The sequence below is a fragment of the Eptesicus fuscus genome, chromosome 7 (assembly GCF_027574615.1).
Source record: "Eptesicus fuscus isolate TK198812 chromosome 7, DD_ASM_mEF_20220401, whole genome shotgun sequence".
Classification (NCBI taxonomy): domain Eukaryota; kingdom Metazoa; phylum Chordata; class Mammalia; order Chiroptera; family Vespertilionidae; genus Eptesicus; species Eptesicus fuscus.
In genome coordinates, this window is record NC_072479.1 from 64,141,473 (window position 1) to 64,168,854 (window position 27,382).

The following is a 27,382-nucleotide window of genomic DNA, read 5'->3' on the forward strand; positions in this document are numbered from 1 at the left end:
TTATAAAGACAATGAAAATCCACTAAAGCGTTGTAAGCCAGGATACCTATATTTTTAGAGGAATCACCACAGTGTGGAGAATGAATGGAGAGGGGTAACTGTTTCAGTAACTCAAGGAAGACACAATAAGGGCATAGCAGGCAGGATAGACCTAAATAGAAGGCTTTGTAAGATATTTAGCAGGTAGAAACTATGAGCCTTTATGATTTATCACATGAATGAGATAAGGGAGGGCAAGAAAGAATGAACAATACCTAAGTGTCTGGCTTTAGGGAATGGTTTAGGGAATGGAGGCTGAGATGAGTTCAGTTTTTGGTATTATTGAGATATTCAAATTAATATTTACAGTAGTTAGTATGATATGCAACTCAGAAAAAAAAGTGGGACTTAATATTTTAGAATCACCAATAGAAAGGTGAAGAAGCCAGAAAGTGGGTCTCATACAAAGAGGCTGGAGAGAGTAAGAAAATCAGATTAGAACCCTGAGTGATGAGATCCTAAAGAAAGCTAAAAAGCAGTACCTTGAGAGGAGAGAACAAAGAAAAGAGTGTACAAAAAATACAGCCCACGGAAATAGAGCATTCCAAGAAGGTAGGCATGGTGACAAGTGCCAAGTGCAGAAGCGAGAGATCAAGTAAAATAAGGCTGAGAAATACCATTGGATGGTTTGACAAGGAGGTTTGACAGGTGGATTTTGGACACACTGGAGTGACGGCAAGACTTGCAGCAAAGACCAACACTGATACAGGTGCTGAATAAAGCCTCTTCGTGAGTAAGAGAGAGAAATCAGCAAATTGCTGATGACAGAACAGAAGAACTTCAAAGTAAATGCCAGAAGCCTCCAAGGTTTTTATCTAAGGGCAGGTGTGGGGTTTTAAATTAATTTTTAAAAGGATGATAAGTCTGCATTGACATCTATCACCACGAGTATTCTGCTCATTACAGGAAGCCGCTTCATTCTGCAAAGTGAAAGGCTATTCCGGTGGCTCTGTTGCGCTTCCTTTGATTAGGGATGCTGTGGCATTACCAGGTGAAAGGGTTTTATCGTATTTTTTTTATATTTCAGCTGGCAACATAATTCTTACTTCCTGAAGTAAAACTCAAACTCATTTCCTACTAAAAGGATCTACACATAAATCAGCTGTCACACAGAGCTCATGAGGAAGTATTGAGTGATTTCCATAAGAATTATTTGCCCACGTGCAGGCTGCAGTGAAAACTGCCAACTCTGGAAATAGTTTTAAACACAGATCCTTTTCCAGGCCTCACTGGAAGAGCATTGCACCATTATTCCTAAATTACAGTGGTGCGTGGCACCTATAGTCTGATGACTCTGACAATGGGTACTGCACTAACGAGAGAAATAGAAGATTCTGCAGTCTTAGCTACGCCTACAATCAAAACAGTACGAGAAGTCACCTGAACTTAATCTTCCTTTAGCTTCCTAAGCTAAATATTTACCTTTTCAGTAACACATAAAAAAAAATATTTTAGATTTTTTTTTTTAAATCACAGAATTATGTAACTGAAAGAACATTAAGATGTTACCTGCCAACTACTTCTTTCTTGGTCACAACAGAACTTTAAACTATCCCTAAAAGTCAACCATCCACCTGCCAAATCAATCTAACGCCTGTGCTGTGATGCACGATGTTGTTGAAAAAGCCCAATACACAAGGTGTTCTCCTGGGAAACTGGTAAGTGTCACTCGGCTGTCATACCTACAATTAGGTTTGTCATTAAGACCGGAAATAAAGGTCATACTGACAGACTAGAAGAGAAACGGCTCACTAGAATTGATTGTTCTACTTACTGTAAGGAAACTGTTAGGAATATCATTGAGGATTCCTTTCTCTACATGCTGGAGTCCTCTTCGTAAACACTCACAGGGAAATTTTCTCTCTGGTTTTCATCAGAAGGATCATAGTGCTTCTCACAAATATCTACTGTCGAATACAATCCATGGCCTCTATGCCTGAGAGTATCTGTCAATTATTCGCTAATATTCTCTGGGACCACTTTAACCCACCATCAACATGGAAGAAAACATCCAGAGAAACACAGAGCAGAGAATAAAATCAGTGTCAAGAATGGAGGAGAGCAGAGGGAAAACTGCTGCCCACCATAGACAGGGATTTTGTGGCCATTGTGTGTGTATGAGTGTGTGTGAGTATGTGTATGTATAAGTATATATATATTTTTTTCCAAACATTTCATAATACAGAACCCATTATTTTAAACAGTGTATTAGTTATCTCTTGCTGCGGAACAAATTATCATAAAATGTAGCTGTTTAAAACAGCAAACATGTATTATCTCATAGTTACTGCAGTTCAGGAATCCTAGGGCAGTGTCCCGGGTCCTCTGGCTCAGGTGTCAATCACCATGTGGGCTGAGGCTACAGTCTCCTCAAGGCTTGATTTGGGGAGGCTCTGTTTGTAAGCTCCCTCCCATGGCCTCAGGTCCTTGCTGGCTACTGTTTAGGGACAGGTCCCAGCCATATGGGCATCTCCATAATATTACTCCCAATGTTGCCGTTTGCATCCAGAGTAAGGCTCAGAGAGAGTGCAAGAGAGACAGAGGAGAGAGGCAACAACACTGAAGCCTAAGTTTGGAATTCACATCCCATCACTTTTATCATATTCCACTCATTAGACACCAGCCACTAAGGGGAGGGGAGCCCAAGAGCGTGCATACCAGGAGGCGGGCGGGGGTCACTGGGAGCATCTCAGAAGCTGCCCACTGCGCAGTTACAGTCATTTTCTCACATTACAGGGACTCACTCCTATTGGGATCTGAGGTGAGAAAACAGGGTTTGATAAGGTTTTTTTAAAGCAAAATGAAACTGATTTTAATTTTCTAAACTATAGCCATGGGCGCAGAAAATGGAATCAAATTGGTCAGTCAGTCCTTAACCTTGACCATTCTTTGGTCAATCACTAAGGCCCTTTCTGAGGCCGCACTATGCATATGCATCCCTATGGCTTTATTTTTTGCCTAGGAAGTAATTCTAACTACATTCTAACCTGGTACAGGTTATTCCTGGAAAAGAACAAGGAGATCTGGAATCTTAAAATAATCTCATGGGCCTTATCAGAATAGGATTTGGCTATAAATTAGTGACAAATGTCCAGGAATATTCAGTGTGCATCAAATCCATTTTTTTTCTGGAATATTCCCAGATGATCATCTTTCCCCCCCTGTCTCTCTCCTACTGATGGACATCACAATGTATGCCTTTCTCCTGTGTTGCTATTAACACTCCCTTTCATTGTCAAATGTGCTCTGGTTTGAATAATAAATTATAAAATCGTCTTATTTCTAGGTAATGCTGTGTGCTCTTTTTCTAATTTTCATCTTTTTTTTCATTGGGACTTGTTTAGGGAGCTATAAAGAGTGGAATGGAGCGAGCACTCCTTATCCTCTTCTTTTTCTAGCGAGAAAGGTTCAGAGAAGAAAAAGCAGAATGGAAAAACTGAAATGCTCATTACTGACTCTCCCAGTCTCTCAATCTTCCAAGCAGCGGTGCACATTCGACATATATTTAATAAAAGCAGAAAAGGCCCAGGCTATTGAACAGTTTGAAAAGATATATTTGGACAAGTAACACTCAAGGACAACGTGAAGGACAAAGTAAACCAATTTCGCAGAAAATCAAGGACAAGCCTGTTTTGACTCCTGGGCAAAGGAGGGAGAGCTCCCTGGGCACCTGTGGGGACAGCCAGCGCACACACAGCAGAGGGCTCCAATCCGAGCCAACTCACACAGGTCACCGTTTCCGAACCAGGCCTTTTTCTGGGCTCTGACGGAAGACATCATGTAGATAGGCAACCACACGATTTCCTACAGACTCTGGCTTTAACCGGTCAGGGAAGAAGCGTTGCTATGTGCAGTGCTGTGCCCAGGAGCCATCAAGCTCCGGCTCAATTTCATTTTTCTTTTCTTTTTAAATTCCAAATTCTTTCTTTATCATGACCTCATCCTTTGCCTTTAGCAAACTCCTCCCCTAACTTTCCCAGAGGTAGGAGTTGATGTGAAGACATATTTCTCTACCTCCAATTATAACTTCACTCACACTGTAATATTATGAGCATGGGAAGGGAACCCTGTTGCCAGGGAAACCAGGTGCTGTGCACAAGTTCAGCCTCAGTTGGATCCACTATTCTAATTGGTCGAAATCTAGCTGTGTGCGTGACTCATCTCAGTTTTGTAGCTGTGAGAAGGTAAAATACTTCATAATTCCTGTGACTTATTATACATTTTATTCATATCTTCATAAGGTCCCGCTGACCTGTACCTTTTCTCCTAAATTCACTTACTTAACTCTTTTATTTCTACTAACGGAAGATAATATTCAACGTGTTTAGAACACACATGGTGTGAGAAGTACCAACCGAAATAGATGTATTCAACCAAATCGGAATGTATACCAGTCGTAGACAAGAATTGAACCGGAGCATCGTAGCCACCAATCAGTGCAGTGTCTAACCTTGATACCTCCCCTTTTTCCTAGCAAATATATAATTGAATACACCATATACAATTAAATAAAAATTGGATTTTGATGTGAAATTCATCCATGCCTCTTATGTCAAATCATCATTACATTTTTTAAAAAACCATTTTATACCTCCCCTTCACAGGAAGAAAGACACCGTGTGGAGAAGGATGTTAAGGGCACTGTATATAGGAAGGTCTCTGAGACGTAAGTTATCAGAAAGAACATCTTCACTTCCTAGTGTGGTTGGAATGGTCCCAGGGGTGGTCAGTGTGGTTGTTCCTGAACTGTTCTGTGCTCCCCCTGCTGGGTGCACGGCATGATTGCACTCCCCAGCCCCTTTGTGCTTGAGTGAAGCCAAATAATTACTTCCAATCAAAGATTTGTGCGAAGTGAAGTAGTCGCTCCCAGGCAGAATGTTGAATTCCTGCTGTGAGACCACCCAAGGCCAACTACTAACCTCCCACACGACAGCTGCTATTTCAGCCTTGAGCCCCCAGGGAGGGGGCCTCGAATTAGAGCCCTCCAGCTGACTCACAGTGAAAATATAGTGTGAGCAAAAAACAAACTTGGTGGTTTTAAGCCACTGAAATTTTTAGATTTGTTTGTTACTGAGACATCCTATAACCTGAACTGACTGATATATTATAGTTCTAAGATCTTATTATTGGAAGCTCCTGCTCTGTGGCTTTAATTCTGAGATACCCCCTTCAGTGGTTTTAAACATTAAGTCTATACACTCCCTCATCTTATACACAAAATTTAAGAGGCTAGGGAAGAAGGTCTACAGTGTTCATTAAATCCTCCAAAACTTCTGAGTTTAGCACTATCTTGTTGCTGATTCTTAAATAATCTATGAATTTAGTCTACAACCATGTCAGGTAACCTCTTGTTGCCAACTTTTACTTAGATCCCCTCCTTGTCTTGGTAACCTGTTATCACTCATTATCTGGCTATGACAAACATGTCCATCACCTGCTTCCTGAACCAGCTCTCAAAACGTATTTGATCTCAATGAGATCAGTCTTTAAACTACAACTGGTCAGTGATGTGTAAAGTAGATATCAGAAAATGTTTTGCAATCACTGAGGCAGAGCTCAGTGAGAGCAACAGTGTTGATAGTCCTACTCTGAGACCTTGTTCCTAAGAAAGATAAGAAAGCATGCCTATTTGGAATTTCAATTAGGAACTCCTCAAAAGCCTGAAGGGTCTATGTAATAAGTAAATTCTCTAGAAGCAGTTCACCAAATGGGTGCACAAACCTAGCTTCTTTACTAGTTTAGGTCATTGAATTTTCATAAACTAACCCTAACTGATTCACCTTTAGATGACGTAGTGAAGTAATAATCAATATCATCCTCTTCAAACCCTTAAATTCTTTAAGAAGCTGAATAAAATTATTTAGCTTAGCTCTCCCCTGTCTGCTGAGCCCTGTATTAACTTGGCATGATCCCAACAGAAATATTATATCTGTTGCTCATTTAAGACCATGAAATCCTGCTTGCTTGTCAGTTTTATGTATATCCACATATTCAATTAAGATACCTTTGTAAGGTTCAGAACATATATCACTGTTGCAAATTCTTATCTCTGTGTAGTTACACATAACTTTATTATCAGTGGTTTATTTTGGATGCTTAGATTTAATCTGCACATCAAATTCTCTAATAAGAGTATATTGAATAATTTATGGTATTGCATATAAGATATATTAAGAATAACACAATATGCACATATAGATAGGATCTAGACAATCTTGAAGCAAAAAATCTATTGTTACTTGCTAAAAGAAAATAAGCATTTTATAAGTGGCATATATATTATTTGTTATTTGTTACACAGAATACTGAATATTTTATGCTTTGCAAAGTACCTGGGAATCATCCTTCTAATATTCTAAAATATTAATTTTAGGGCAAGAGAATTAAATTACATAGACTATAAAATATAAGTAAAAATCTAATACTCTCTTTCTTTCAAACATTCCTTGTAAACTATATAAATTAGTATTAGTATTTTTTAATTAGGTAAGGGTTGCTTAAATCAAGATCGGTCTTTGAGTGTCCCATTTCTAAGTAATTTTAACATTTCAAATAAAATTATGCTCTTCCATGCCTTTTTACACTTATCAAGTATGTTTGCATATTTGCTTCTGCTTCCCTAGAGGGAAAAAAAGTAGAATGTCAGAGTCCCCTGGCGGTAGCCTAAGGGAACTGCACTGGACAGAAGTTAACCAGTTCCAATGTGATCCTCGCCTCAAGGAGAGCACAGTTGCGCTCACTTCTCTCCACCATGAGAGAGGCATTCTTCTCCTGACCTGGTGTGAAAGAGTGAAAGAGGTTGTAGCCATTCCTTCCTGAGCAGCCAGAGCAGTGTATCCCAATGATGTTACCTTACCAGGGGACTATTTGAATGCTGAAGTCTTTTATTAATACAACTCTACTGTTTTTCATCAATCCCTCAAGAATAACTATGCAGTTACTAGATTACAAATGGGATAAACTATCACAGAAATGTCACCTTCTCAGCAATCTTACATTTAGTTTATTTCTTTACTTTAGAAGCATGCATTTCCTCCAGATTAAGATGATGGTGATGATAGTAATACCAATAACAACCCCATAATCACAACCCATATCTTAAAAATGAGAAAACTCTAGCTTTTCTGAGTTATTTTTGCCAGTGAGTAGCTAAAATGGGGCTAAAAGCCAGGTACTCTGTTTCCTGGATCAGAATTTTCCCCCTGTGAAAGCTGGTGAGCTATTTAACGACAGAGTTGAAATAAGCAACTATGAACAGAACACCTCTTAAGTGTGTCAAATCAACGTGGAGTCTGTACAGATAATGCACTCCCACAGAATAATAAGGGTGCAACATTGACTGTGTTTTTCATTAATGTTTTAAAACTTATTCAATTCAGACAATACTAACAGTAAACTTGTGATAATTTAGATACGCTGTGCTATTCTACCTCTGTACTATCACAACCAAGTAATGTGAAAGCATTAGTATTAAAAACAGCAAACTGTGCCCTGTTGCTCTAATGCCTCTGGGTAAATAAGTCCGTCTCTCTTTCTCTCCCTGCCTCCTTGCCTCCCTGACTCCCACCCTCTCTCTGTTTCTCTCTCCCTGCCTTTCTCTCTCACCAAGCCTCCCTCCAGTGCCCCCTGGGGCAGCCCTCTTGACCAGACTCAGCCATTCTCAGTAACCAGCTCTACACCTCACCAGCCCATTCTCAGTAGCCAGCTCTGCCCCTTCCCCCCAGCCTTAGTAATTAATTGTGCTATTATTGTGAATTAATTGTAGAAGCAAGTCAGTGTTTAGCCTAATTAAGAGTGAAGCCAACAAATTATTTAGAGCACCACTCCAGCAGAATTTGCATTCAGCCTTGTATCAGCAGCCAATCAAGCTTTCCAGCCATTGACTCAGTACTTCCAGGATTCATGAATATTTACAGCTAAGCTTTCTCCCCACCCCAGCTCCAAAACCCTGCCCAGGGCCTCTATCCTTTAACCATCCCTAATAGTATATACCCATCACTTTGAAAATAATACCATACTCTTATTTTCATTTACTACTATCTAAATTAATATCTTTGTAGGTCAACAATTTTGTCAGTATAGCTCAGACCAAAATTGTATAGCTTAACATTATTAAAGACTATTCCAATTTTTTCTTGCTATTTCCCAAAATAAATTTAGCACCTTTGAAAACAAAGAATCAAACACACAAACATTCCTTTCTTAGACCGAAGCTATCAACGTACAGAGTGGTAGCAGGTCAACCAACTGTGTACTTGAAAAACAATAGCAAGTGACAATCGCAGTTCTTAACAGTAAAAGTATGTTTCAGAGCTTCTACTTCTAGATCAGTGGTGACTAGACAGAACAAAACAGTTTGAGAAAGGACTCTGAAAACATTAGTGAAAGTTTCAAAAATAGCAAGCTTAGTAAAGAGAACAATACTGCCTGGAGTAAAACTTCACCCTGAATTTTTCCATTTAAGAGTAATTCAGCTTTGGGAAAAAATAATGTGCTAAAATCTATACCTCAGGCAACAGAAACTGAAGCTATAAATCAGAGAGTCTTTTTTAATACCATGTGTGGACACAGTGATCGACTGAAGTATGGGACATTCTTTTAAAAATGAGGTTAAGAGTATCAGAGCTAAGGCCTAAGTAAGCTGGGCACAATGGATTTTAAAAAGCACTAACTCTTGAATAATTCCCTCCAACCCATAGACAAGTCTATGTGGTTCCTTTTGCTGTCCCCTCTGTACATAGAAACCACTCATTTTAGATTTTAGGTAAGTGTCCATTTCAAATATTCCCTCCTGTCATCTCCCTAATGTTTAATGAGCATTCCACATTAGCTCTTACTAAAACTTATCAGGATGATAACAGAAGAGAGACAGTCTAATCCATATTCACTATACCCACCACCTAATTCTTACCTTCATTTTTTTCAGGTCCTGATTATGAATGCTAATACATTTTTTCAAAATGGCCTTAACTACGTTGTCTTATTCTCAAATTCGATCTCCAAAATACTTAACACATACCTATTTACTAATTAATATTTGTAAAACTTCTGTGGAAAAGGCTTTGTGTCAGGAAAAATAAAACTCCTTCTTTTTGTCATTAATACTAGAAAACATCAGCTTCCTCAGACCCTACCCTAAAATACTACATAGTCTTTGGAAATGCTAATTCATAGAGGAATTTTTATAAATAAGTCAAGTGTCTAATTTCCTCAGTGATATCCTTGTAACACTGAAATAAGTCTATAACATATAGACGTGTACACAAACATGGTTCTATACACTATTATTTAAAATTGTTTTAGAACATAAAAGAGGGCCGCACACATCACAAAATAGTAAGTGCTTATATAGAGCTCACTACATGGATTTCTTCAAAGAAGCCCACTAACAATTAGGAACACAACCATTTCAACACCAAGCTTCAGAAATTCGGAAGATTCTTTTCTTTGAGGAGAAAGCCTGCCTAGGACAATACAGTGAGGCTGTCAGTGCTTGAAAACATGCCCTTTGCTGCCATCAAGTGGCTCTTTGCAGAATTTTTTATGAACATCAACTATGGTGTACACAGGCTTCCTTCCTAATACATAAGACACGTGTTATCCTGTGGGGACCTGGGATATTTGAAAACACCAGGAAAGCCTTTCTTGAATTAGGGCTTTATACTGTAGACGCTATAAAAATTCCCTGACTAAGAAGTTCTTCAGAAAGACGACATCAAAAAGGGTTTAAAGTGTGGGTTCCTAGAAAAACCTAAACCTGTACTTTACACACCTCTGTTTATTTCTACCAAATAGAAATTTTCTACTAAATAGACTGGCTTTAGGATAGCCAGCTGAACACAGATGAAATTTTTAAAAAGCTAGGAGAGAGATTTATTTAGAATCATTTTTAATAAAGTCCCGTGACTGTGGGGAAAGAAATGGTTTCATGTTTGTTTCTTTCCTATTATCATCTCACTTTCTTTAGGCTTCAGCCCTGTATGTAAATGACTCAGCAGACTGTTGAACTGTGATGATTAGAAAACCCCCCCCCCGCCTTTTTTTTTTTTTGCCCCTTTTTCTTTGAGTGTCTTCTTATCTCTCTCCCAAGAGATAGTTAAACATCAGTTGAATCAAAAGATAAAGGACAATTGCTACTTTTAAAACAACAAACAGCAACATTTATCTCAGAGGACTGGTGCTTTTGATTGGAAAATGTGTTAAGATTTCGGCTATGAAAGGAAACACCCCGGATAAACTGCCATGGACAGAAGTTGAGATGAAAGGGAACTAAATTGCTCTAAATAGTAAACCAGAGGAATTCTGGAAGTCATTGGGGAAGGGGCTTCAGAGAGAAGTAGGAACCTGGAACTGGGAGAAAAGAATGGCCAGGGATGGGTTGTTTTTTGTTGTTTGATTGTGTTGTTGTTGTTTTTTTTGGGGGGACGCATCTAAAATCAAAAGGAAAATGTATATCAAAATAAAAAAGGCCACATCTGCGGTTATGAATTCCATGGAAGATTATTGTTTGTCACCCAACGTCCAGGGTAAGTCAGAGAAGCTCTCTAGATGCTGCCTGTGCTAGTGGTTATGTGTTTTCTAATTCAGGGCCACCTAATGCAAGGGCTTCTGTTTCAATTTCTCACTTAATACGAGACCAAATCCTTATTTAACTCAAGTCCCTAAGTCACTGTCTCAAGTGTCACTTCACAGGCTCACTGCCCTGGTTTTCAGGTCCTTCTTCATTTCTGGCTTCGGGTTTTTCCCTTGTTATGGGTAAGCCCAACCGTGGATTTAAAAAGAGTCTATGGGCTCCATCCTATTTCCAGCATTTCTAAAGATTTTGTATTAGAACAGGCTTCCGGTTACCTAGTCGACCACCTTGTAAAAAGGAAGTTGTTTATAAAGCGTCTACATGTAAAACCCTGCCCAGCATCAGAGCCTTCTGCAGCAGAACCCTCGCCTACAGCTGAGACATTTATAGAAAGATGAATTTAGTTTGGTATTGGTGACGGAAAGACTAAAAGAAGTTGTGATAGCAGCATTTTGGTGGTGTGAGGTGTAGAGAGACGGAAAGAATCGAAGGTAAGATGAGACTTCCCTCAGTGGTAGGAAACACGAATGGCATGAACCTCTGTCCCTTCTGGCCCAGCCAGCCAACTGGCCTCTTTCCCCTCCATCTGACTGCCTCTCTGTTGGCTTGCACAGATGGCTAAAGGCGTAAGAGTTAGTGCACACTCCAGGAAATCCACTGTACTCAGAGAGCCAGGAGCAGGCAACTTGACTCTTATCAAGTTAGCTCTGGCTAACACCCGAGGTTCTAGTCAGATAAACCTAGGAATTGTGTTCTTTGTAACCAGGAATCAAGGGGCTCTGTCTTAGTCTAAATTTACACCCAATCCTAAAATGGGGGTTAGGAGTGGGAGAGAAGGCCAATCATTCTAGGAAAACTCCTTTTCCCCTCTCGGAAACCCTACACCCACTCATTGTAGGTGCTAGACATCATAGAAAATCCTTGAAATCCTTTTAGGAATAGTTCTAGACCAATATTCCTAGAGAGATCCACAAACCAGAGTACACTGGAATGCCCAGTGGACATCAGATTCGTCATCAAGAATCCTGAGCTCTCCTCTACCACCAACAATCCTCTTGTATGAAGCCAGTCAGCTGTGATATCTGTGCCTACTGTCCTTTCCACTCCCTCTGGTTCCATCGTTTCCTACAAAGGATGAGACAACACCTCGTGGTGTCTCCTGGAAAATCCCCAAAGCACAGTTGTATCCATTTGCTCTAGAACTGATTGTGCTCCAAGTTTACATTCCTATCTTAAAATGTTCACTGGCATGGGTCATAAAAGTTGGTAACACATCTTTTATAAATAGAGATGAAATTCTTTTTATCTATAGAACTAAATAATTTATCCCTTGCTTTGGATTTTTTTTTAAAGTGGCACCGTTAAGATGTCTTTTCAGTAAATGGTCTTTTTCCAACAAAGATGAGGCATATTGATGAAGAGTGCAAAAGATACATAAGAATATGGAATGCTGTAATTAGTCTGAGAATCAAAGAAAAATCACTTCGATTTTAGGTAAGATCAATACACATAAATTCTAGATTAATTCTTCTCTTATTTCCTGCACATACCTCCTACTTCTTTCAAATTCAGATTGAGTGACAAAAATGTAAGGAACGGCTAATGGGCATATAGTGAGCAACAGGATTGACCATGGATCAAATCTGCCAGCCAAAGAGCCTGCTATATAACTAGAATTCACAACTTAATAGCTCAAGTCCTCTATTATTGCTTAAAATACAGATTTAATTATAATGTATCCTTAGACAAGTGACAAAACCTCTCTGGCCCTCAGTTTCTGGCTCTGTAAAATGGAGATAATAAAAATACTTATTGCATAGCGTCATCATGAGGTTTAAGACAGACAATTCATGCCTGGTACCGAGTGCTCAATGACTGGTGGCTCACATTAAGATGAGTTTTATTATTAGCTATTGAGTGCTTTACAACATGCCAGGGATTATCTATTGTTGCATTTCATTCATTACTGTTAAATCTGCTTTTTCCCTCAGAACAAGCACTTCTGGTTAGTTTATTAGCTCCATACTTTTTAAAAATAGAATTGGATGAAAAGTCAACTTCTGAGCAAAGGATATATTTTATATACTATTTAATGTATTATTTCCAGCAGCAGCCTTAAAAAATGTAAGTTAGACCTGGGTCCGTTCCCCCTCTGGTTCCAGTGGTGAGCACGCACTAACAGCTCCAGACCTTTGGCTGTGCTCGGTGATTCTAAGAGCACCATTATCACCGGCATAGCTCTGCGGCTGAGGCTTATTCTGAGTAGCTGTGCGTTAGAGTGTATAACTCCACCATTTAAAAATAGACCCAGTAGAAATGGCATCTTTTAAAGCTCAAGAAGTAATTATAAACAACTCATTTTAATGTTTAAAGCTTGAACATTTGATCTAAAATTACATTCTTGAATGTACCATTTGTTAGTATAGATGAAAGTGTAAAACTTGTGAAATACCTGCTTTCCCTTTACTATTCATCTCCTTTAATGGTGGGGGAAAGAAACACAATTTTAATTGAGCTATCCCTCTCTGCATTGAACAGCGGTGGCTAAGGCATACATATAACATCAAAGTAATTGCACTATAGAACTGGCTGACAAGCTTGCCTCGCCTCCATCTAGAAGGAAAGGATATAACCCAACTTTCCAATCTATGGGAGGATAAATCAACACCTTCCTTATGAACTACTTCAGTGCACCACAGGTATCTAAAGCAGCTTATTCTTGTCACTAATCTAATTCTTAACGCTACAGACTAAGCAATTCGCCTTATTTTCTGCCCTTCAAACTTACCAAGAGCACACCAAGAACTGGAGAAAGGTAAAAATAATCTGCAATCTACTTGGCAGCACTTCTTCATGCCATGGTGATTTGATTAGTGATTAGATAAGTATAGATCACAACCCTGGATTTAATACAGGGTGGCCACTTCTAAAACGATCCATTTATAACAAAGGTCTTTCTGTTGGAACTGTCAAGAGAGGTTTTGTTTTTTTTTTTAAATGCCACCAGCATCAAACACTTTTACTCAGCCAGGCATTGGAGAGCAATGGAATTGCAAATCTGGAGACCTTCAAGTTAACCCAGCCTTACTAATCTAGTGAGTATAAACAAATCAATAAGATTTCCTGATTCTCAGACTCTCTGTCACTGTAATGAAATTAGTAGCTACCCTCAAACTACCCTCACAGAGAACCTAAAGGATAAGAAACACAAGGTAAGTATTGTGAAAAGCTTCAGGAGAAAATACGTGAAATGTCTTAAGTAAGAAAATGCATAAAGTATTCCTCCTTAGGGTAAAATATTTGTAAAGGACATTTAGCCTACTAAAAAAACTAAGAAATTCTCTTTGAATTCTTAGGAATTTCAAACATAACATTCACCACAGTAGAAAGCAGAAATATAACCTACCCCATGTTCCCATCCATGAGAAGAATCATGTTGTATATGTGAGAAAATATGAAGAGAAAGAGAATCGTGCTGAAGAACATTGTCATCCACGACCCGTGATCCTCTCGAAACATTTTTAACCGGAGCAACTGACCTGAAATATAAATATGATTAGTCAGTATACATCATAACTCAAAATTCTTTCATCTTTGCTTTGTCTTAGCAAATATTTATTATCCCACTACATTCTGAAGTCTTTGCTGTAAGATTGACTTATTGGTGAAATCACTATATAATGTCCTTTCTGCTGCTCAGAGATGAAGTCCAAAACAACCCCTATATCATCCTGGAGCAAATGATACTAACGTGAGAATCTAGCACACAGAGACTGTTCATTATGCTGCAAAAAAATAAGATGGATTAGAGCACCTACCTGCTATAGTCGATTTCACAAATATGTTTTTGGTTTATTCAGATGAAACTACTTAAGACAAATGGTAAAGACATTACATAAATCCCATACAATTCCCTTTTGCTTCCAGAGACCCACTCCTGACACTGGCCAGACAATAAAACCAAGGCAGCCCTCCCTTATGTGAGGATCCCATTACTGAAGGTGCATGGAAACTTCAAATAAAAGTGAAGTCTCTATCACAAGAGAGAGATGACTCAGCCTTACTCATAGCTAAAATATCCATACCCGTGTACAGGTATCTACACGTGTGTGTGTGTGTTTGGGGAGGAAGAGGGAGGACATGTGCATGTGTTACAGAGTTTGGTGTGGCTCCCAGAAAAACATAGTTTCCATACTGAGACCTAAAATTCCAGTTACAAAGATAAATGCTAAACTTAGCATGTTAAAATGTAAATATTTCAAGAAGAAAATGTATTAAGAAGAACACTAAAGTAAAAATTACTGACATCAGAATTAGTTCAGAAAAGTGTTTGACATTAATGGTAGAGAATAGAAATGAGGGCATTAGTCCCTTAAAGGTGGGGAAGATGAAAAACCATGGGAGTAAAAAACAAAAATACAGGTCAACCTGGCTTCTCCTAAGATAAAGTTTGTCTATTATACTTATGTCCACTCCTGAGAAAGTGTATCTAAATAATGATACAGGAGATTATATATGTATAGAAACTATAATTAAAATAGGGTAGGCCTAAAATTTTATAATAGAATTTCTCATTAGAGAAAATATTCTCATTTTATTCATGACTAGAGGCCCAGTGCATGATTGAATCATGCACGTGTAGGGTCCCCTACACACTTTCGCTTTCGATCGCGGGGGAGCTGGGTGCCTGTCCGCTGGTGCACCAGGCCTTTCAGAAGCCTCTGGCTCAGTGGAGGCTTCTGAAAGGCCTGGTGCCGGAGCAGACAGGCACCCAGCTCTCCCGCTTTTGATGGTCCGCAGCGGGACGTGAGCTCGCTGCCCCAGAGGCCCCTTCTGTTCCGCAGCACAGCCATGGCGCAGATGCTGAGCTCGCGCCGCAGCTGGCAACACGAGCTCAGCATCCCGCTGGCCCAATCAGCTACCCCGGCCACCCCGAGTCCCGCCCCCTGCGCCTCCCACTGGTCCAATCATGGGCGTAGCGGAGTGATGGTAATTTACATATTACCATTTTATTAGGTAAGATAAGTCAAAGTTATTAACACACACACACACACACACACACACACACACATCTCCATCTGGAAATTGCCTCTCTGGGGCTAGACAGTGGCTCTCTTATAGGTTACTGAGCATAGAAAGATCTTTTAAGATTTAACTGCTAGATTTTCCCTTGTACCTCACTTTTATTAAAACAGCACTTTAGATTTCATTTGGAAACCAGGCTAACAGAAACATTACCCTAGCTAAAACTTTAAATAGAGCAAAAAGAGAGATTTGGTTACATCATCTGGTTTCTTGGCTTGCACCAGAAAAGCAAAGGGCAAATCTGAAAGTCGGGGGGAATGTGGATTGTAACTAAAAGAACACAGAAAACTTTCTACTGAAGCAAAGGAAACCAGCCCTGCAAGTTACAACCTGATTGGATTAATTGAATCAAAAAGTATGGAAAGCCCAGGGAAGTCTCCATACAACACAGGGACAGGAGTATCATAAATAGATATTAAGCACCGAATGCTTGAGAACAAAAAAATGCATGTCATAAATATGGAAGCGCAAACTGTAAGGACTATTATTCATTCATTAAACAAATATTTAATGTCCTTATTACAGGCCAGCCATGGTTCTTCTGGGTGCTGTGAGCAGGGCAAGGAGGTGTTTGAAGTCAATCATCATTTGGGTAGTTGCTGAAAACTTGACCTTATTTTAGACCCATTGACTCTCTGTGTTCAAAGTTCCCTTTGCTGGGAGTTCTTTTACCTTCAAACCAAGACCTATTTGAAGAACTATGAAGACCAGCAATTAGAGTTCCTTGAAAATTTAAATGTGAATCTCCCTATTAACATATGCATATGTCAAAAAATTCACTAAGAATGTACTTTAAAAGTCCGATAATAATGCTGTTGACTTAAGAGTGCTTTGCAAGTAAAACATAGTGAATTAACTGTACACTGGCTGAAGTGAGACAGTTAATAAAAAGAGAAGTGTGACAGTACCATTTATGCTGTCCTTGCCAAGCTCACTGGCACTAATTTCAATCATTAGAGTCATTAGCACACAAGGGCAGGTTAACTTGGCTTGAAATTCACTTGAAGCACACAATGAAAGTGCTGCAGTAGTTCAGGCCAGAACCGGTATGGCCCAAATATGGAGTCAAATCATATCAACCAAGAACTTCAAAATTAATCTGAGGATATCACATGAACATGTGTTGTCTCTGCCCTGTAGTATCACTATACATTTCATTTGCTTGGGACAGTAGTGGTTTAATAACTGTTGTTCTAGCATAATTATTAATACCACCCCATCCTTTCTTAAGTGTATGGGTTTGGACAATAAATCATATGCCACCTTTCCTATAGGTCACAAAATTCAGAATTTTATAACACTTTCCTTTAGAAAGAGTTTCAGGAAATACCTGAGTGAAAATAGTTTTTATAGGTCAGCAAAAGTCAAGGACATCACTAAGAGAGGTACATTTCTGGCAAGGTCATATGTGACTTTTATTTTAATCACAGTTATATTTATAAACCTGAGTGTATATTTATGTTATTAGTAAAATCTATCTTGGACTGTATGAACTGTTACCTTTAATATAGTCAAGGTCATGGAATATAAATCTTAAAACAATCATAAGCACTAAGGCGGAACACAAACTTATATATGTGTTGGAGGTGATGACTGGAGGGCAATGACTGACAGCTATAAATACTGGTTCAAGTCCACCGAAATGGACTACAACTTGAACTCCCTCCTGGAAATACAGTAAGATTAAGACCACTAAGATGTCATAAAATTTTAATGAGATTAAAAATATAAAAGCATATTAAAAATATATAATGAGCTCACATGTATTGTGGAAGACAGAGGTAGGCTATTAAGCGCAAGAAAATTATGGAGAAGCTACTTCATTTTCTTGGCTTTTTGCTGCTATGTTCTCAACAGCAAAAGAATGGAAAGGAGTATTTCCCAGATTTTTATCCTAAGTTCTGAGTCCCTTTTCTTGAGTAGAGATTCTCACAAAGAGGCCTTGAGCAAACACATAAACTAAACAACCGCAGAGAAGGAATGGAAGTGGTTGTGCTCCCAGGTAAGAGGTGGGGGTAGCCCTACTCCTGGGAAGTTGTAGAACAGTGGTTCTCAACCTTTCTAATGCCACAACCCTTTAGTACAGTTCCTCATGTTGTGGTGACCCACAACCATAAAATTATTTTCGTTGCTACTTCATAACTGTAATTTTGCTACTGTTAATGAATCGTAATGTAAATATCTGTGTTTTCTGATGGTCTCAGGTGACCCTGCTAACGACCCACAGGTTGAGAACTGCTGCTGTAGAGCCTAAGACCATCGGAAAACACAGATATTTACATTACGACTCATAACAGTAGCAAAATTACAGTTATAAAGTAGCAACGAAAATAATTTTATGGTTGGGGGTCACCACAACATGAGGAACTGTACTAAAGGGTTGCGGCATTAAAAGGTTGAGAACCACTGTTGTAGAAGCAGGATTGGATAGGTGAGGGCTTCTAGCTTCATGAAGGATACAAAGATTTAGGCCTGGTGGCAGATTCCCTGGGTGCTGGTGAAGGCCAATGTATCAAGGGTCATGGACTTGGAAGTCAGGTAAGGAGACTGAGCTAGTCCCAAGGAAATAAGGCCAGTAGAGCAGCCACCCACCTTCATTAGGAACACAACAACCTGGTAAGATCCCAGCCACTGTGGGAGGTCACTGAGAGGATTTGACTACCAATTGACCCATGAAATGGATCTGGGCAATCAGAGGCTCCTTCCTCCCTCCCCTGGGGTGGGACGTACGTTCTGCTCACCGTTCCCACAGTGGGAGCCATTTGCAAGAATACGGCTTTGAGAGAATAAGGTGTTGTTGAGGCCTTCTGTATGGTATACAGGACTGAACCCAGTTAAGACCTCTATATAATCTTTAAGATTCTGGCAGGCAGGGTAGAGATCTACTCATCCTGCGGTCACTGAAGACAAACCTTGTTTGTAAGTTCCCTTGCTTATTAAAATTGCCACCTACCAATCTACAGTGTAAGGGGCAGTTTCAGATTTCACCTGGGAAGCTCCCAAGGTTGTGAATCAACACCATCTGAAATAGCACCATAGTGCCCAAGAGGCGGCAGAAGACCATCACCCAAGCACTAATAGAAGAAGAGGATATAGGTAAAAACAGAATGAAGGATTTTTCTCCAAGACATGGAACTTCTTTAAACTGTAGATATTTTTAAAAGGATCTGAAAAGTTACGAGTACTGTACCCTCTGCTCACCTTGGTAAGCAGGAACACAGAGCAAGATTTAATTTAGTGAAAAAAAAAGTGTGACATTATACATAGACCCTAACCGGGAATTAAAAAGGATAAATGAACAAAACACTTCCTTCATGAGGATTCCAAACTGAAATTAACACTACCATCCATTCAGTTTTCTGCTCCAAAATCTCCTATTATGGTATACTTACACATATACTCCTTGGCCTTTGTAATACCAAATACTCCTAGTTCTTTTTTTTTTTTTTTCCTATTTTCCTGATTAGTCTTAGTCACCTTTTTAAGTATCTCTTCTTCTATTCATCCCATAATTGATATTTGTCATGGTCTGTCCTTAGCCTTTGTCTTTATCACTACATGGTCTCATCCACTCTCAAGTTCTGAGCCCGGACTGGAAGACTCACCTGCCCACTGTCCTCCTGAATATCCTGCTGCCAATTCAAACTCGTTTACAAAACCAAATTCAAAATCTCCATTCCTTTCCCCAACACGCAATATACCTCATCTCTAATCTGACCATTTCCATCCCTAAATCCATTCCTACTTTTAATTTTACCATCCTATCATTTTCAAAGTAACTCAGAGTAAGATTCACTCTTGAATTTTTCCTCCCGCATACTTTCTATTTCAATCAACAGTTCTAGTATTGTATACCCTGACATCCATATTCTTCTCTCATAATCTGAGTTCCCATAGTCTCTTAATGGGACCATTGCAACAACCTAACTGGTTTTCCTCACTCTAGCCTTTTCCACCTCAAATCCACCCTCCACTTTTCCATTTAAGGAGAAACTAGCCATTGAATAAAAAGACAAGAGTTCTAGCTAAAATACAAGTATGGGCATACCATCCCTTCTCTTGAAACCTTTCATTGATCAACATTCCCCTAAAGTATAAAATTCAAGTTCCTTAATGTGATACATAAAGGCATTGCTTGACTTGACCCAGACTTACCTTTGCCCTCTCACCACTTCCTAACTTTCACTCTAGTTCCATCACCAGTAAACAGCTGCAGTTTCCTACATTGCTGCTGAACCCTCTGCCTGGAATACTCTTCCTTCTCCATCACTTGAATAACTCCTGTATTTCCTATGGGCCTTAAAATGCAGGTCAGAGATGACCCCCTCTAGGGAGTCATCTTCATTATAAAGTATTTCATCTACTGGAGTAATAGTCAGAAAGAACATATAGGATGGAATTTCTCAGGAGATAGTAAATTCTCTTCAGGACAGACAAAGAGGAATGGCCACAGCCATGTAGAATTTACAGGGTTGGATTACATGACTGTATGTTCTAGTCCATCTCTTGAATTAAAGGATTTGTTTTGTCAGTGAAGATTAGCTCAAAGTCTGTTAACTCAAAAGACTTTTTTTAAATATGTTTTAAATTAAAAAATAAATATGTTTTATTGATTTTTTTACAGAGGGAAGGGAGAGGGATAGAGAGTTAGAAACATCGATGAGAGAGAAATATCGATCAGCTGCCTCCTGCACACCCCCTACTGGGGATGTGCCCACAACCAAGGTACATGCCCTTGACCAGAATCCAACCTGGGACCCTTCAGTCCGCAGGCCGATGCTCTATCCACTGAGCCAAACCAGTTAGGGCTAACTCAAAAGACTTTTAGTTTTAAAACAAAGAAATTTTCCTCACCTATTAAGAGGAAAAGAAAAAGGGTTCCTTCTTATGTTTTCTCTATTGTATGACTAATAAACAAAATTAACCCTAAATAACACACTAAGATTATTTAAAGACCTAGTTAATATTCAATATTTTACATATTAAAATACTTAACAATACATGTAAGTTCCATTTCTTATATTTAGAATAAGAGAAGAAAAGATAAAATGAAATTGGACCAGAGCACTGGAAAATTAATTGTACTTTATTTCCAATCAGACTAAAATAAGTATATAAAGTATTCATGACTGATTTCTGTAAATTTATAATGGCAACAGAATAAAAATAACTAAAGAAAATTATTCCATTGATGAGACATTAGCAAAGAAAATTACGTAGCAAAACATATCAGCATATCATCAAGGAGAAAAGATGTTCTAGTTAGACAAACACAGCTTCACATAAGATCATAAAACTGGTGTGCCCTCAGGGCACACTCCATTAATATCAGATCAAATCTTGTTATTTTAGTGTGCAAAGGGAATTTAAAAAGATTGAGCAGATGGTTATCATTTCTTATTAGAAGTAGGAGCTTACATCAAAAATGTTTGTGATTCACTGAGTTTGACAGAATCCAAATATCAAGAATTGAAATATAATCCCATTTGATACTAAAAATATGTATTATGCTATATGCAATTCAAAAGAGGTTCTAGGAAGAAAAGAAAATAAGACAACGGTTAGAAACTCAGCAAGAATCATAATATTTTCAGATCCCGAGTTTAAGGTCAATTTCAAAAGTGTATGTATTAAAGTAAACTTTTAGTAACATGTTTATATAAATTATTCTCCACAGGAAAACAGTATAAACCTTCCATTTTATTGAGAAAGTCAAAATATTATATTTTACTATAATATAGGTTTTCCATTAGACTAATGAAAACTGGGATTGACATAAATTGCTTATTATTGTTCAGGAGGAAAATACATAATTCTGAAAGGAAATTATTACCTGTTACTTTTCCATTTAAGGAGAAACTAACCATTGAATAAAAATAATACTAAATGAACCTTACATCTTACTTTGGAGCCCTATGTATGATTTAGCAGCATAATTTATGCATGCATATATTATAATGCCCTATAATGTTGATGAACTCAATTTGTTTTTTATTTTCTAAATATGTACTAAGTGAAATCATATTAAATAGCACTTCTAAGTCAAAACCCATCAAAAAAGAAAGGTAAATAAAACACTTTCAGAAATGTTATTATCACAAATTTGTATTTTGAAATGGGCAGTAGAATAGAAAGTATAGGTCCCTGTTGTTAAAAATTAATACCATCACATTATTAAATGTTTACATCATCATCAGTATAGTTATACCAGTTTTAAAAAAACAGTGCTACTTACAATTTCAAAGTAAATTTTCATTTAATGCCAGGCATTATATTGACTCGACAAAAAGGGAAAGGTTAAATTGTCCAGACTAATCCCATGCCGGCTGACCCATGGTGACAAGCAATCCTGATCAATCACAAGGTTTGGACACTCGCTCCCTGATCACAGGTGAGGTGGAGGGGACAGAAGGTTCTGGTCCTGCCACAACTATTAATACTGAGGAGACAAAACCAGGCCAGAGGCCAAAAACTCTGCCATGTCACCCACATTTCCAATATTCCTATTACCTGTATCATGCATGCAAGTCTCTCGTTGATTTCTTTCTTCTCTCTAGAACTTGGTTTTCAATAATGGCTTTCTACAAGTCCTCTAACTCTTTCAGATTGTTTCTGGTAATTGCAAGCTTGCTAATTTCTCTACCCACTTAATGTATAGATTTACTAAATAATAACAAAAAACAAACAAACAAACAAAAAAAAAAAAAAAAAAACAGCACTGCAACTCAGTTGCCAAGGAGCTGAGAGCTCCAGACAAGAGCTAGAACCAATTTGCCATCCATTTGAGGAAACCACCTTGGAAGAGAACTTCCAGTTAAGTCTACACATGACTGTAACCCTGGCCAATGTACTGACAGCAACCTCTTGAGAGATCCCAAAGTGAACCAGCCAAGCTGCCCCCAAATTCCTCACCCAGAGTAACTGTGTGAGATTACAAATGTGTATGATTGTTTCAAGCCTCTGAATTTGGTGATAATTTGTTACACAGCAAAAATACCTCCAGGCTCTATAGTTATTCTGAAAGCTAGTAGGAGCCACTGGAGAGGCCTATGCATGGAAATGACAAAATATAACATTATATGTGATTTCATGATGAAAGGTCTGAGACCACAAAGTAGAAATGAAAGTGTAATATTCATAGTGTCAATGGTCTCTTTACCTTAATAAAATGCTGGACATGATGATGACAGACCAAAAGAACCTTTGTAAAGATAAGTTTCGTAGTATGAAAGCCTGGAAATAATTGAATAATTTCAAAGGGCAACTTTGTAGAATAAATGTCACTAATGATATTCACATAATATGTCATATTTTTACCATATTTTCTATCTTTTTAGTCAGAGTTTTGAGTCTTAGATGAACAATAAAATAATAGATGTAGGAGTTATTTTAGAAGATCAGTGTCTATGCAAACTCAATGAATAACAATGCATTGTAATTTAGATGTAAGGGTTCTTTTGTCTTCCAAGCCTGTAGGCAATATTGCTTCCAAGTTTAATTTACTGAGATTTATAAATTATCTCAGGTACAGAAAGAATACACAAGCCAAACAAGTAAGGAGCCACACATACTCTGGATAGCCAACAAATTGCATTTAGAAAAGAGTTAAAGATATATAAACCATTAGAATTCACAGTGCCACTTTTGTTTGAAATCCTACTTCTACTGAGTCACTATTTTATTTAGTTCTCATTTAACAGACACTCATATAGTGTTATGATCTTCTAAGCTGTATGATAGATGTTTTGTTAAAGAGTGACTTATATAACCACTATCCTAAACTTTGATGGTTATGATTTAATATTTATAAAGCATAAACTGCTTTCCCACCCTGATGCTTTCTCACCCATAATAACCCTGTCCCTCTATGACTTAACTATTATTGAATATTACTGACGTTTATTTTTCTGTATATGAGGCATAAAAATATCTGTGGTTAGAATATTGGTATATTTCTCAATATTTTCAATTCAAAGAACTGTCTGTCCTCAATATAGTTACAAGACTAAACAAAATGAAACTAAATAAATTGAATATTTTATAGTACACTAACTTGAAATTATGACAGAAAAATTACTTAATTATTTAATTACTAAACTTTTATTTAATCAAGTATGCAAACCAGCAACTTCAGAGAGATTAGTAGAAAATTCTTTTCAAATATAATCTCATTTGAATTATCCTCTTGTAGAGTCTTGGGAGTAGTTATTTGTCAGTGCCTGGGGAAGTAATAACTTACGATGTGTTGGTGGTGAAGAATACTTATATTGTAACAGGCTAGATGCTTCTGTGGTTTATCATTAACACGGAAGATGAAACAGCGACACGTGCTGCAGGAGCATATTGGGGATCAGTGTTACATTTGTGAAATGGCCAATGTGTGACAAGGTGCCACCCTAGTTTGCATATCATTTACATTAAAAAATTCATCTTTAGGTAGTGGTTAAAAGCAAAGCACTACCTGAAATCTCAACTGTCCCTTTTATTAACTATGTTGGGGTAAATCAATTCTAACCAAGCATACCATTTTTTTTTCCTAATCATCAGATTATCACAGAGAATTAACACTGTTAGAATGAATAGCTATTCCCTAGTCCAGGTTGTTTCCTTCAAGAGAGAGAATGCTCCACTAGCTATGTCACTCCTAACATCTCTCCACTTCTAGGCAGACATGACTTGTTGATCATTTTGAATGAAGAAAATTAGTGTGTATAATTTAGGACCTTTTCTCTAGAGACCAAGTCACTTCTGAAGAGCACTCCAAATTCTGCCCTGCCTCTCCAGGGGAGGTGTGCAGTGTGGCACTGTCTGGGGCTGGGGACGCCTGCTTAATTCTGGACGTTAGTATTAGGAAGTCCCCTTGCCTGTAGACATAAGTCACATTCTCCAGTACATAGTCTTTCAGAATAGAGGTAATAATGTAGTCACCATAAGCTTATTTCTTAATTTATTCAGGACTTGGACAGAGAAGATGGGTACTTCTTATTGGACCTTCTAAAGGAGATTAAAACATCAGTGATGAGAACAATCAACCATTCTATTAAAAGACAAAATTCAAATACCCAGACTAACCAGCATTTTCATGTGCTCCAACTTTTATGCTCATGCCAACTACCTAGACTGTTTGAAGTCAGAATGAAGAGATTCCCAGAAATTAGGCAAAGACTGCCCGGTCATTGTGGCTCAGTTGGTTGAATGTCATCCCATGCACCAGAAGGTTACTGGTTCAAGCCCACACATGCCCAGATTGTGGAGTCAATCCCCAGGAGGGGCCATGCAGGAGGGAGCAGATTTATGATTCTCTCTCATCATTGATGTTTCTCTCCCTCTCCCTTTCCCTTCCTCTCTAAAATCAATAAAAAGATATATATATGCAGTAAAAAAGACCAAAAGAAGCAGAGTGATGTAGCAGGTCATGTTCATCGTGGGATTCAAATAAGAAAATGTCAAGGCAAGTACAGTTAATAGTATCAACTTGTACAGAGGTTAAAGGGAATGTAGGCAGGAAAGAGGAGTTGGTCAACTGAGATTGAAGAAAGCATTTTCAGAAGCATGGTGAGGATGTTAAAGTGGTTTTGAGTGTTAGTTAAGACATACAGCTGTGGAACTCAATAGAATGCAGGATAATCCCCAGTGCTCAGGAGGCAGGCATGGAGCCAAGAGCAATGAGACCCACTTGAGGCATTGTACCCAGCAAGCATCAAATTAGATGTAAAAAAAAGAAGGGAAGGAGGGAGGGGAAAGGAAAGAAAAGGAACTTCAAAGAAAAACATCAGAGCATCTAATCTTGAAAAATAAAATTAGAAGTAGCTTCTAAGTAATTAACTACTCAGTTATACAGAGCTGTCCAAATAATCAGCATGGTGAAATAACCTTTTGTTTAGGCAGTGATTAATTCTCAGGTGAGGCTGGCATTGAATAACTTTGCTGTTATTAATCTTTGTAAGAATTTGGTGATACGTTCCAAAACAGAAGTCAAAAAAGTATTCAGAATCCCTGTAAGAAATGTTCTAAAAATGGAACAAAAAATATGACTGCCGATGACATAAAAATAAGCATCACCTTTAATCACCCTATACCAAATGGGGCCTACACAGATAAAAAGGGCACTGTCACTAATTATAAAGAAAATAAATGTTCCAGAGAGGACAGAATGATGTCCCTTGTAGCAGCCATAAGCACAGCACTCTGCCAGGAGTCCTACAGTGGTGTGTAGGCAATATTTTTGTCAAATAATGTGACTGTGTTTGACAGTTATGTTCTATCACAGGCTGTGCCCTTGATGGTAAGAGTGTTCTGCTGGAGCATAAATAGAAACTGAACACTAAGATATTAATCTAACAAACTGGTGAAGATGACTCAATGCCACAGACCAGGCAATTGAATAGAGATCAAAACAGAATCCAACAATCAGCACAGAAATGTAAATCAACCTCCAAGAGCCCGTGTCTAACACACAGGCTAAGCCTATAAAACCAGATGATAAGGCAAGGGCATCACTGAGATCATTCACCACAGCTGCAACAATCTATGAGTTTGTACATCCTCATAAAATTGTTGGCTCTTTGCCTGATAAGAATCTAAAAGAAAACTAAAATTGTAAATAAAGTAATTGCTTGAAAATTCAAATAAGAACTATGAACCTTCCTGGTTTTAAATTAAACTAGCCCTGACAGCATGACTCAGTGGTTGAGCATTGACCTATGAACCTACAGGTAATGGTTCGATTCCCAGTCAGGGCACATGCCCAGATTGCACGCTCGACTCCCAGTGTGGGGTGTGCAGGAGGCAGCCTATCAATGATTCTCTCTTATCATTGATGTCTCTCTCTCTCTCTCTCTCCTCTCTCTCTCTCTCTCTCCCTCACCCTTTCTCTATGAAATCAATAAAAATAATTTTTAAAAATATATAAAATAAGTTAAACTAGAAACATGTTTATGAGGGCTCAGGAGACAGATAACCAAGTAGGTTAGTGACTGTCCATAGCAGTGACCTAGAGCTAGCTAAGTACTCTCTCCTGCCTCTTGTTCTTCATATGCCAAATAAGGATAATGATAACCACATCGTAGGACTGTTGTTGGGATTACATTGTAATTTATATAAGTCACTTACTTAACTGCCTACCACATGACATGCACTTAAGATGAGTTATTATTTTTTTATCCCTTTATCAATAAATTAGATTTGAGCCCTACATACAACTCATCAGAAATAACTGGGCATGGGAGATCTTAGCTAAATGGTGTCAGATAATTTGAATATGCTCTAGGAGGTTGTGACCCAAATACCAATCTAATTGTACAGGAAAGAAGGATGGAGCACTGCGAGGAGCAGCAGACGGAATATGTACACTGAGATTGTAATATCAGAGAAGAAGCCTGCATCTACTTCAAGCAACAAGAAGTCAAAAAGAGCCAGAGGTGCTGTCCAGGGTTGTAACCCCTTTAACCTTTGGGAGAGATGAGTCCTGTGATGGGGTAGAAAAACTACAAACGATAACTTTAGGTTTTTTAGTCCCAGGAGCGGAAGAGAAAGCACCATGAGGACCTAGCAGTTGCATATTCCAGCAGCAGTAATGCAACAACACTGCATTGTCTTCTGACAATGTAGAAACATTTATGGGCCAAGATGTTCCCATTGGAGGGATATAAATAGTAAAATAAAGGCAGCTAGGAACATCTTACA

The 27,382-nt window shown here is 38.4% G+C and overlaps 1 protein-coding gene across 3 annotated transcripts in view; it reads right to left on the reverse strand.

Annotated features, from left to right (window-relative positions):
- Positions 1-27,382, reverse strand: part of TMEM117 (transmembrane protein 117) — a 448,876-nt gene that overhangs the window by 350,180 nt on the left and 71,314 nt on the right. For all 3 annotated transcript variants that reach the window (XM_054719144.1, XM_008140577.3, XM_054719143.1), the window contains one exon: positions 14,019-14,151. In XM_054719144.1, the coding sequence (XP_054575119.1) occupies positions 14,019-14,151 (133 nt within the window). The remainder of the gene's footprint in view (positions 1-14,018; positions 14,152-27,382) is intronic.